Raw genomic sequence first — 12,883 nt, forward strand, 5'->3', positions numbered from 1 at the left:
AGCATCAGAGTGTTTTCCAATGAGTCAACTCTTCGCATGAGGTGACCAAAGTACTGGAGTTTCAGCTTCAGCATCATTCCCTCCAAAGAAATCCCAGGGCTGATCTCCTTCAGAATGGACTGGTTGGATTACCTTGATCAAAAAGGGTATTTCCCACAAGTCTAGGAATTCAAACTTCTTGTTCTACCTCAACATTTTACTGGTCAACCATAGATGCATTCAATTAAGTGCATTCTGATAAGTATTTCAGGGTAGATACTTGAAGTGGCAAATTTCTAAAAATTCTAGTGTTGTAGCTGGTGTGTGAACAAGAAAAAGTAGTTGCCACCTGCCTATCTGGTACTGTTTCCCGATTTCTCTCTAGAAAAATATTAGTTCTTATTGTATTAGTTATCCTTCACTGTGTAACAAATGATCACAAAACTTTAGTGGCTTAAAACAACAAACATTTATTATCTTCAGTTTTTGTAGGCACTGTTACTTGCCCATCTGGTACTGTTTCCCAATTTCTCTCTAGAAAAATATTAGTTTTTATCATGTTAGTTGTCCATCACCATGTAACAAATGATCACAAAACTTTAGTGGCTTAAAACAACAAACATTTATTATCTTCAGTTTTTGTAGGCACTGTTACTTGCCCATCTGGTACTGTTTCCCAATTTCTCTCTAGAAAAATATTAGTTTTTATCATGTTAGTTGTCCATCACCATGTAACAAATGATCACAAAACTTTAGTGGCTTAAAACAACAAACATTTATTATCTTCAGTTTTTGTAGGCACTGTTACTTGCCCATCTGGTACTGTTTCCCAATTTCTCTCTAGAAAAATATTAGTTTTTATCATGTTAGTTGTCCATCACCATGTAACAAATGATCACAAAACTTAGTGGCTTAAACACAACAAACACATTATCTTCAGTTTTTTGGGTCAGCAGTTCAGGAACAGCTGAACTGGGGTGCATGACTTATTTCTCATGATGTTGCAATCAAGCCGAGAGCTTCAGTCATCTGAAGGCTTGCCTAGGCCTGGAGGCTCTGCTTCCAAGATGGCTAACTCACATGGCTATTGGCAGAAGGTCTCAGTTCCTTGATGGCTGTTCCTTTCCATGTGAGTCTCTCCACAGGTCTGCTGATGCGTCTTCTTAGCATGATGGATGGCTTCCCTCAGAGGGAGTGATTCAAGTCAGAGTACGGAGGAAGCCCGAATGCCTTTTAAGGCCTAGCCTCAATGGCTGTGTACCATCACTTTCACTTCATTCAATTTGTCCGAAACATGTTGCTAGACCCAGGGGAAGGAAATTAGGCTCCACTTCTTGAAGTGGGAAGTATCAAAGCATTTGTGTACATATTTTAAAACCACAACACCTATCAATGCTACATTAGGTTAGGAGGCTATCTGTAAATGATTTATTGAGGATCTAAATACAGCTCATCACTGTTCATTATGAAATCACTTTTAATGATCCTTTCCTCAATAACTAAGATATGGCCTAACTTCTCACCTCACTTCTTCTCTGCTCTGCAGTATTTTAAGTGCCTTGAGAACTGATGACATTTCTTAGTGTTTTTGTATCCCTGTATATCTATCACAGTGTTTAACATATTCACAAATTTATTCAATAGTATATATATGTATGTACGTGTGTATAGATGCTTTCAAATTGTGGTGCTGGAAAAGTCTCTTGAGACTGCAAGGAGATTAAACCAGTCAATCCTAAAGGAAATCAACCCTAAATATTCATCTGAAGGACTTATGCTAAAGCTGAGGCTTCAATACTTTGGCCACCAGATGTGAAGACCTGACTCATTGGGAAACACCCTGATGCTGGGAAATAGTAAAGGCAAAAGGAGAAGGGTGTGACAGAGGATGAGATGGTTAGATAGCATCACCAACTCAATGGATATCAATCTGAGCAAACTCTGGGAGATAGTGGAAGACAAAGGATACACAGTCCCTATGCACGTGTGTGTGTGTGTGTGTGTGTGTGTATAAAACCATCTTCTGAGGATACAATAATGAACAAGAAATAGTCATAGTTCTTGTTCTCTTAGAATTTATAGTCTCCTTGGGGAAAAGATACATTTAATTGCATTTAAATATTTGAGCACACTTATGAATGTACACTTACCAATTAAGTTACATTTTCTGATGGACAGGGATACAGTCTTAGAGGTGTATATAAAAAAGGAACAGGACTGTTCTGTTGTAGGCATAGAGAAAATAGATAGGAAGTTCAGCTGAAGGGGAATTTTGCCAGATGGGTGAACAAGAGTCAAAGGAGTGTAAAATATGGGTGTATGTTGGACTAACACACCAGTACTTATAAATATTTATTGAATTGAATCAAACTGAGGTGCCTTTTTTCTTCTTTGCCTCTTCTTCTCTTCTTTACTTCTTGATGTCAGAGGTGAAATACTCTGGTATGGACAGACTAGTTAGACCAGAATAATTGCACCTGAGTGGGAGAAGGGACTAACCCTGCTCAGTCCACCTTCCTTGTTTATTGTCTAACTGCAATTTCCAGTTATATTTGGAAAAAAACAGAATAGAATATTCACACAATGTCCGTAAGATTTTTTCCCAGGAAATTCGAAGACATCTTTTATATTTTGTAATATTTTAATTTCCTAACAAAATTTTTGGTAGTTAAATTTACTTAAATTTGAACTTCATATGCATACATAGGATATACCTATTGAAATTCAAACATCAGAGCCGCTGGATGAGATGACAGCAAATGGAGTCGGGAATGCGACTGATTCTGTTGAAACAACTACAAATTCTCTCCAGGAATAATGCTGAGAAGAGGTACAGCAATGTGGATCTGTACCACACAATTTGAGGTCATTACTACTCTTAAATAATTTAAAATGACACTATTGAATACTTGGGGCTTCCCTGGTGGCTCAGTGGTAAAGATTCTGCCTGCTAGTGCAGGAGATGCAAGAGACATGGGTTTGATCCCAGAGTTTGGAAAAGCCCCTGGAGGAGGAAATGGAAACCCATACAGTATTCTTGCCAGAGTAAGATACGATTGAGCATGCACACATGTATTAATAGCTTAGAGGCACACTGTTATTTAATACTCATGACATCCCTATGAGATAGGTAAAACATTATACTCATTTTACCGAGATTTTTGAAAGATTCATTTGTCCAAAAGCACAGAAATCTTATAGACAGTTCTATCAGGTTTCACATTCCTTACTCAGTCTACTTCATCATCTTTATCTTGTGCCCCTCATCTCCACAACCCATCCCTTCCGGTCTCATTGGCCTTCTCTCTGTTCCAAGAAATGAGCCAAGCCCCTTTCACCTCCAAAATCACTGCAGATGGTGACTGCAGCCATGAAATTAAAAGACGCTTACTCCTTGGAAGGAAAGTTATGACCAACCTAGATAGCATATTGAAAAGCAGAGACATTACTTTGCCAACAAAGGTCCGTCTAGTCAAGGCTATGGTTTTTCCAGTGGTCATGTGTGGATGTGAGAGTTGGACTGTGAAGAAGGCTGAGCGCCGAAGAATTGATGCTTTTGAACTGTGGTGTTGGAGAAGACTCTTGAGAGTCCCTTGGACTGCAAGGAGATCCAACCAGTCCATTCTAAAGGAGATCAGCCTGGGTGTTCTTTGGAAGGAATGATGCTAAAGCTGAAACTCCAGTACTTTGGCCACCTCATGTGAAGAGTTGACTCATTGGAAAAGACTCTGATGCTGGGAGGGATTGGGGGCAGGAGGAAAAGGGGACGACAGAGGGTGAGATGGCTCTGTCATCGGTGGATGGCATCACCGACTCGATGGACATGAGTTTGAGTGAACTCAGGGAGGTGGTGATGGACAGGGAGGCCTGGCGTGCTGCGATTCATGGGGTTGCAAAGAGTCAGACACGACTGAGCGACTGAACTGAACTGAACAGCATTTATTACACTTTGAAATCTTTTTTTTTTTAATCTTCCTACCAGATCAAATCCTTAGTACTTCATTCACTGAATGAAGAAATAAATCAATAGCTTACTCCTTCTGTACCTGGAGATCCTAGATAGTATTGTGTTATACCAACAGGTATACATCGAAAAGCCATAAGCGCTACTTAGAGAAATATGTATATTCTCTATTTTACTCTCATATTAATTTATTACATTTCTTTAGTGGTTCCAGGACAGGATGACTTAAAAACACCAAGGCTTCTCAGGGGACAGCGCCCTGCTCTACCCAGGCCGACCAGCAGGGGACGGTGTAGGTGGAGGTCTCCTTCCGCGGGCTCCGGCGCCCTAGACGCAGAAGTTGGAGAAGTGCAGTGAAGAGGCGGAGCCAACCGGAAGGGGCGGGGTCACCTGCGAACCTGCCCTTCCAGGGAGGCTCTTCTCCCTCGCCCCGCCCCTTCCCCCGCCCGGGCGGCCATGGCCATTCCCGGCATCCCCTATGAGCGACGGCTTCTCATCATGGCGGACCCTAGAGATAAGGCGCTTCAGGACTACCGCAAGAAACTGCTGGAGCACAAAGAGATTGACGGCCGTCTCAAGGAGTGTGAGTGCACCTTTCTTTCCACGTAATCTCGTACCTGGACCCGCTTCTGTCTCTGCCGAAGCGGAGGCCTTTTGCCGAGTTCGGCAACCGAGTCCCGGGGATGAGAAGGCCTCAGTCCAGGGACAAGGCGCTTTGTCATTCCGCCCAGTACTTGGGAAGCCGAGCCTTTTCGGGGTTGGAAATGATCTAGTCTGGTCCAGGTGACATACAGAACATCCCCAGTTCTGAGATAAAAGTGGAAAATGACCCGACAAAGAGTGGGGAAGAAGTTGGTCAGAGATGTTTCCCAGGTTGAAGTGCAAGGAGTGCAGTATTGGTGGAGCCCCGGAACCCGGAGCGCGGAAAAGACTTGAGTCAAAGAAGCTCAAGCAAGAGATGAGATTCTAGGGGGATTGGCTTGTTAGTGGAGTAGAAAACCGAACATGGGGTTTAAGGGATAAGGCGTATCAGTCAGAGTAGCCCTTTTCATCTTTACTCGTGTTTTGAATTGTACTGCATTAATTACACACGTTTCCCTTACCTCCTGAACTAAATAAAAGAGTTGCATTTTTTTCTTAATGCACCGTCACCGACGTAATAAATGAAAACCTTAACCATACTTCTGTGGAGCTTTATTTAGGTTAAAAAGCCAGAGGGTAACAGTGCATGTAAATAGATGAAGTGAGGAGGGTCTAACTCTTATTCGGATTTGTAATCTCAGATTCGGAAATGTCAGAAGGTCAATATCTGTTAAGAATGTTACCTAAAAGGTGCTCAAAGAAGTAAGTATTGCCGATCAAGAAAATAAAAATACGTGCTTTCTCTGTAATATTTCGTTTTGAAACATGTCATCTACAAACAGCATTGTTACTTTTGTGTGGTTTGATTCAGTGGATATAAAATATATGTAAAGTGAAACAGACAAAAATTAAGATTTGGTGGCTTAAACTCGCGAAGATTACTTAATTCAAAATGTTCAAATTATATTATTTCAGTAAGGGAACAATTAAAAGAACTTACCAAGCAGTATGAAAAGTCTGAAAATGATCTGAAGGCTCTACAAAGTGTTGGGCAGGTAGGTAATGGAGTTCGGGATGTAGAGGGTGATGGTGATTTATTTTTTTAAGCTCTTGGCAAAAAATAATGCTCTCTTTTTTCTTTATTAGATTGTGGGTGAAGTACTTAAGCAGTTAACTGAAGAAAAATGTAAGTGTATTAGATTGTTAGTAAAGAGAAAAAGAGCAGGGTTACCTCCTTTCTGTCACCAGCTTTGAATGCTTATTGCTTAAATGATTATAATGAAGGTGGATGATATTCTTGCATAGACTGAGTTTTCTTTCAACTCTTGTCTTTTGGAGAACAGAAATAAAACTCAACGTGCCATCAATGTGGATATATTTAGTTTTTACTTTCTATGTTTCAATTTGTTTTTTCATTTCTTTTTTCCCCTTTAGTCATTGTTAAAGCTACAAATGGACCGAGATATGTTGTGGGTTGTCGTCGACAGGTAACATTTTATATTTGTATAGTGCTTCATAATTGACAAAAGTGCTTTGAGATAAGTTATTTAATTTTCCAGGTAGGCAAGTTAGAAATTATGCCCATAACTCCCGAAGGTGGCTTGTTCAGATATAGCTAATTATTAGCAAAGCCTAAACTCAAACCATGGGAGAAGGCAATGGCACCCCACTCCAGTACCCTTGCCTGGAAAATCCCATGGATGGGGGAGCCTGGTAGGCTGGGGTCCATGGGATCGCTAAGAGTCAGACATGACTGAGCAACTTCACTTTCATGCACTGGAGAAGGAAATGGCAGCCCATTCCATTGTTCTTGCCTGGAGGATTCCAGGGACGGGAGAGCCTGGTGGGCTGCCGTCTTGGGGTCGCACAGAGTCGGACACGACTGAAGCAACTTAGCAGCAGCAGCAAACTCAAACCATGGATTTGACTCCTGATGAAAGCTCAGCCGTGTCCGACTGTTTGCAACCCCATGGACTATACTGGCTATGGAATTCTCCAGGCCAGAATACTGGAGTAGGTAGCCTTTCCTTTCTCCAGGGGATCTTCCCAACCCAGGGATTGAACCCAGGTGTTCCGCATTGCAGGCGGATTCTTACCAGCTGAACTGTCCTGGTAGTCTACTTTTCTGCTTGATTGCATTAGCTCAGTCAACTCTACACACAGAGAAATCAAAGAATCTTAGAACTGAAAAATAATCAGATTATTTTATTTTAATGTCTCTTTTTGAAGAAGACTTAAAAGTATTAAACCTTATAAATTGCATTTTAAACATTCAGAAATATTACTTATCAACTTTACTATAGGTTGAATTGATTTTGTGTGAATTGGTTTAGATTAGAATAAGCAAATGGCAACCCACTCCAGTGTTCTTGCCTGGAGAATCCCAGGGACCGCGGAGCCTGGTGGGCTGCCATCTATGGGGTCACACAGAGTCGGACACGACTGAAGTGACTTAGCAGCAGCAGAATAAGCAAATTGAGATAACTCCAAGTTTTATTTTGCAGTCAAAAACTGACAAATAGATTTGAATTATTTAGTAACCACTGAAGCCAATGTATGTACTACTCTATTCTTTAGGAAATGCCTTTAGCAGATTTTTAAAAACTCATTGGAAGACCTTTCTCTGAGTATTTGTTATATCAGGTTCAGGTTTTAAAACATTGACCCGACATGGCTATAGAATGGAATTTTACCCAGGGACAAGGTTCAGTCTTAAGATTTTGCTTACATATAAGTGGGATGATATTTTCTAAATCAAAATTTTAGATGCCTAATCCTATAAAGAATATTTATGTCCCTTTCAGGACCCTTTGGATGCCAGAAGTTGGCATTTACAGATATTTCATGATTATATGAGGGCAATAGAGCATTTGAATGCTGAAAAATATTAGAAAGCCCAGAGTATATATTGCCTATAGATATAAATGAAATAACTTCTTATTGATCTCTGTTTAAGCTCTTGTTTCAAGTACAGTAGTCCCTCATCCGTGGGGGATATGTTCCAAGACTCCCAGTGGATGCCTGAAACCTAGGCATGTAACCAAACCTATATGTGCTGTATTTTTTCCTATACCTACATACTTATTATGATAAAGTTTCCATTTATAAATAAGGGAGGGGGAACTACTGTATCTGGGAAATACTTTTAGTTTAATCCATTATATTAAACCTAGTATTTACTTTGCTCCCACTTCAAGTTGCTCTATCTTATCCAACTCTTCGCAACTCTGTGGACTGTTGCCCTCCTCTGCCCGTGAAATTTTCTAGGCAAGAAAACTTAAGTGAGGTGCCATTTCCTCCTCCAGGGGATCTTCTGACCCAGGGATTGAATCCATGTCTCCTGCATTTCTCTCCTGCACTGGCAGGCAGATTCTTTACTATTGAGCCACCAGGGAAGCCTCCCACTTCATTTTAACTGGCACTAAATCCTAAACCAAGCACTCTCTGCAAAATTCTGTGAAAAGTGTTCAGTAATTTGTGTGATTCTGAAATTGTATTAACAAGCAGTTTTCTAAACTATTGAAAAGTAACTCTTTTTGACAAACAGCCTGAGCATGATTGAATCTCTTTGGATAGATTCTATCCAGTTCTACCCAAATAAGTTACACTGCCTAAATATGCCAATAAATTATTTAGTATGATTCAACTTAACATAAAATATGTTTACCGTGGTGTCTGACATGTAGCAAAGGCATAAATGAAGGTTGCTGGGATTTTTTTTATTCTTTAGAATTTTACTAAATCTCTAGAGGGAAACAGTGCATTTCTCCCTTATCTACTGTGATCATAGAGTATGTCCTTCTCAAAACCATAGTTTTTAAAATAAATTTAATGGACGTACTTGTAAGATGCTTTCCTTTCTTTCTTCACAAATGTTCACTAAGGAATCTGTATATATACTTTGCTACCAGTTTCCAAAGTCAAAAGTCAGTGCCTAAATCAAAATGATGAGCAAAACTATTAAATAGTGAGCCTTTGAAAGTAAAATATTGCAGTCAGTTCCTGCTTCAAAAACAAAGTCGTTGCCTCCTCAAATTTTGTGTATTAGGGGTTTCACAGTGAGACTGCACAAAAGGGCACTTTTTTAAGAGGCAGAACTCCATGTTGTTTATAATCTAATATTAGTGTTCTCTCTGAAGGGTAAAAATGATTATTTGGCTTCTAACTATGCTCTTGTTAGACTGTTATACCCCCTTTCAAGTGTTTATGTGACACTTTCTGTTTTATAAAATTAGCTTGACAAAAGTAAGCTGAAGCCAGGAACAAGAGTTGCTTTGGATATGACTACACTAACTATCATGAGGTAGGTATCTTATACTATTTAGTTAACCTTTTATTGTCATGGAGGGAAGATTTTATCCAAAATAGATGCTTCCTGAGATCACTGAATATTTTGCCACTTTTCTGCTTTTATTAATTTCAGATTAGTTTAAACATGATTTTATAAGATCTCCTACACGTTCTTGTATAAGCAAATCATTTATACTCTTTGTAGGCTGAGACAAAATACATCTTTTAAAAGAAAAGTACACACTTTATCATTACAGATATTTGCCAAGAGAAGTGGATCCATTGGTTTACAACATGTCTCATGAGGACCCTGGGAATGTTTCTTATTCTGAGATTGGAGGGCTATCAGAACAGATTCGGGAATTAAGAGAGGTTGGTAGTGTATGCTTTGTTCTCTGAACTTACCAAGGAATAGTACTGGTTTTAAAATGCCTGAAGGCCAGAGCCTGTGGTGTCTGGGTCTCTGGAGCCTGAGCGGCAGTCGGGAGGCTGAGAGGCAGATGGCAGCGCTACCAGCTCCTCTCCCTGCCCTACCTCTGTCCTAGTGGCCACGCCCTACCTGTGTGGTGGTAGGTGGGCTGTCTGTTAAGACGCATCATGTACATTTGTATCAAAAATAAATAAGTGACCATGAAAAAGAAATACTGAAGGAAGGGAGAGGATGTAAAATTACTTTGTCCAAATAATGTTTACTGAATATTATATAAATAGTATTTTTGCTGAGAGAAAAATAGCTCTGAAGCTCTAGCTATAAAAATTACAGGTTTTTGTAATTTGGAGATAATTTGATGTTAGAAAAATCTTACCCTTTTTTTTTTTTATGACAAAGAAGGGGAAAAAAACTAAGAATAATTGACATATACTGAATATGTTGAATAATGGATATAATCCAATGCTCATGCCATCTGTTAGTTTGATTATCTTGTAATTTACTTGGGTTGGAGCACATTTGGATGGTGTGTGTAATGTAGTTTTTTCCCATAACCTCGTTATACTATTATCCTTATAATAGAGTAAGTTATCTGTGTCTTACATATTTTATTTTGTTAAAACTGTTTACTGTCATTTAAGAAAAATACTGGCTTTGGATGGCTTAAATGGTGTGCTGTTGTCCATGGGGTCGTAAAGAATGGGGCACAGCTTAGCGACTGGATAACAGAAACAATTAAGTTCTTAGGTGAAGAATCAAATCAGGATTGCCTTGCTTCACAGCACAGATAGCTTCTTAACACTTCTCTTTTAAGCAGATTAAATTGTCGTATTGATTTCATCCTAATTTAGGATGGAGATACTCAGGAATGAATTTGGTTAGTCAGAAAAGCTTACATTATCTGATTTCAGCACTTTAAATTTCCTCGAACTCTTATTAAAGGTACAGATTCATAAGCTCTCTGCATGGTTTTGATGTAACGGATTAGGGGTAGAATCCACAGGAATTAGCATTGAAACAAGCATTCTGGGGGCCTTGCGTTACTGTCCAGTGGTTAAGACTCTGTACTCCCAGTGCTGGGACCCTGGGTTCCAGTCCTGGTTGGGAAACTGAAATCCTATGTGCCTCATGGTGTGGCCTAAAACGCAAAAATAAGCAAGCATTCCAGATGATTATGAAACCAAGCTTTTTTATTTTTTTTTTAAACCATACTTGAGGAAGCACTGGCTTAAGCATAAATAAAAGCCTGTTATTTTCACTTAGTAGTTAATGAAAGGGCAGAGAGAGAACTGGTGGTTCATGAAACACTGAAATCTTTTACAGTGGTTTGCTGCATCAGCCATAGGAGCAGAATCTCTCTCTGTGTCTTCTCCTCTCTCTCACACACACACATACACACACACCACAGACATGCAATCCGTTTTCCATCTGCAGACAGTTGAGAATATTAGTTACACATACACACCATGGACATCTGTAGACAGTTGAGAATATTAATTAAACACACACACACACAGTCCATGAACATGCAGTCCCCCTTTCCATCTGCAGACAGTTGAGAATATTAATTGCCCACAATTTTGGTATGTCTTAATCATACCTTGGAGAAGGCAATGGCACCCCACTCCAGTACTCTTGCCTGAAAAATCCCATGGACGGAGGAGCCTGGTAGGCTCACTTTCATGCATTGGAGGAGGAAATGGCAACCCACTCCAGAATTCTTGCCTGGAGAATCCCAGGGACAGGGGAGCCTGGTGGGCTGCCGTCTATGGGGTCACACAGAGTTGGACACGACTGAAGTGACTTAGCAGCAGTAGCAGCAGCAATCATACCTTAAGTGCAAAACTACTCAAAAAAGTTTCTCTCTCAAGTTACTGGTAAACAGTGGCAGACTTCATTTTCGGGGGCTCCAAAATCACTGCAAATGGTGACCACAGCCATGAAATTAAAAGACACTTGCTCCTTGGGAAAAAAGTTATGACCGACCTAGACAGCCTATTAAAAAACAGAGACATTGCTTTGCCAACAAAGGTCCATCTAGTCAAAGCTATGGTTTTTCCAGTAGTCATATATGGATGTAAGAGTTGGACTGTGAAGAAGGCTGAGAGCTGAAGAATTGATGCTTTTGAACTGTGGTGTTGGAGAAGACTCAAGAGTCCCTTGGACTGTAAGGAGATCCAACCAGTCCATCCTAAAGGAAATGAGTCCTGAATGTTCATTGGAAGGACTGATGTTGAAGCTGAAACTCTCAATACTTTGGCCACCTGATGTGAAGAGCTAACTCATTGGAAAAGACCCTGATGCTGGGAAAGATTGAAGGCGGGAGGAGAAGGGGATGACAGAGCATGAGATGGTCGAATGGCATCACCAACTCATTGGGCATGAGTTTGAGTAAACTCCAGGAGTTGGTGATGGACAGGGAGGCCTGGCATGCTGCAGTCCATAGGGTTGCAAAGAGTCGGACATGACTGAGCGACTGAACTGAACTAGTTACTCGGACTGAAGAGTTTAAATTGGACAGTCAAATCCTCACCTTTTTGGTCCCTCACTTTGCTTTCTTTGAATCAGTCTTAGGGCATTGAGCTGACTGTGGCTCAATAGCAAGGAGAGATAAGGGAAAGCCTTCCTCAGTGATCAATGCGAAGAAATAGAGGAAAACAACAGAATGGGAAGGACTAGAGATCTCTTCAAGAAAAATAGAGATACCAAGGAACATTTCATGCAAAGATGAGCACAGTAAAGGACAGAAATGGTATGGACCTAACAGAAGCAAAAGATACTAAGAAGAGGTGGCAAGAATACAAGAAAGAAGTATACAAAAAAGACCTTCATGACCCAGATAACCACGATGGTGTGATCACTCACTTAGAGCCAGACATCCTAGAATGCAAAGTCAAGTGGGCCTTAGGAAGCACCACTACGAACAAAGCTAGTGGAGGTGATGGAATTCCAGTTGAGCTATTTCAAATCCTAAAAGATGATGCTGTGAAAGTGCTGCACTCAATATGCCAGCAAATTTGGAAAACTCAGCAGTGGCCACAGGACTGGAAAAGATCAGTTTTCATTCCAGTCCCAAAGAAAGGCAATGCCAAAGAATGTTCAAACTACTGCACAATTGCATTCATCTCACACACTAGTAAAATAATGCTCAAAATTTCCCAAGCCAGGCTTCAACAGTATGTGACCCAAGAACTTCCAGATGTTCAAGCTGGATTTAGAAAAGGCAGAAGAACCAGAGATCAAATTGCTAACATCCTCTGGATCATCGAGAAAGCAAGAGAGTTCCAGAAAGACATCTACTTCTGCTTTATTGGCTATGCCAAAGCCTTTGACTCTGTGGATCACAACAAACTGTAGAAAATTCTGAAAGAGATGGGAATACCAGACCACTTGACCTGCCTCCTGAGAAATCTGTATGCAGGTCAAAAAGCAACAGTTAGAACTGGACATGGAACAACAGACTGCTTCCAAATCAGGAAAGGACGTCAAGGCTGTATATTGTCACTGTGCTTATTTAACTTATGTGCAGAGTGCATCATGTGAAATGCCTGGGCTGGATGAAGCACAAGCTGGAATCAAGATTGCTGGGAGGAATATCAATAACCTCAGATATGCAGATGGCACCACCCTTATGGCTG

At 40.4% G+C, this 12,883-nt stretch overlaps 1 protein-coding gene across 1 annotated transcript in view; it reads left to right on the forward strand.

The window, feature by feature from the left end:
• Positions 1-4,393: 4,393 nt before the first annotated feature.
• The window catches only part of PSMC6 (proteasome (prosome, macropain) 26S subunit, ATPase, 6), a 25,202-nt gene continuing 16,712 nt past the window's right edge, over positions 4,394-12,883 (forward strand). Inside the window, exons 1-6 of the mRNA XM_010834578.1 lie at positions 4,394-4,526; positions 5,501-5,580; positions 5,672-5,711; positions 5,960-6,012; positions 8,761-8,828; positions 9,073-9,187. Coding sequence (XP_010832880.1) covers positions 4,400-4,526; positions 5,501-5,580; positions 5,672-5,711; positions 5,960-6,012; positions 8,761-8,828; positions 9,073-9,187 — 483 coding nt within the window. The 5' untranslated portion in view covers positions 4,394-4,399. The remainder of the gene's footprint in view (positions 4,527-5,500; positions 5,581-5,671; positions 5,712-5,959; positions 6,013-8,760; positions 8,829-9,072; positions 9,188-12,883) is intronic.

Source organism: Bison bison, unplaced genomic scaffold, assembly GCF_000754665.1.
Source record: "Bison bison bison isolate TAMUID 2011002044 unplaced genomic scaffold, Bison_UMD1.0 scf7180017864034, whole genome shotgun sequence".
Taxonomy (NCBI): domain Eukaryota; kingdom Metazoa; phylum Chordata; class Mammalia; order Artiodactyla; family Bovidae; genus Bison; species Bison bison.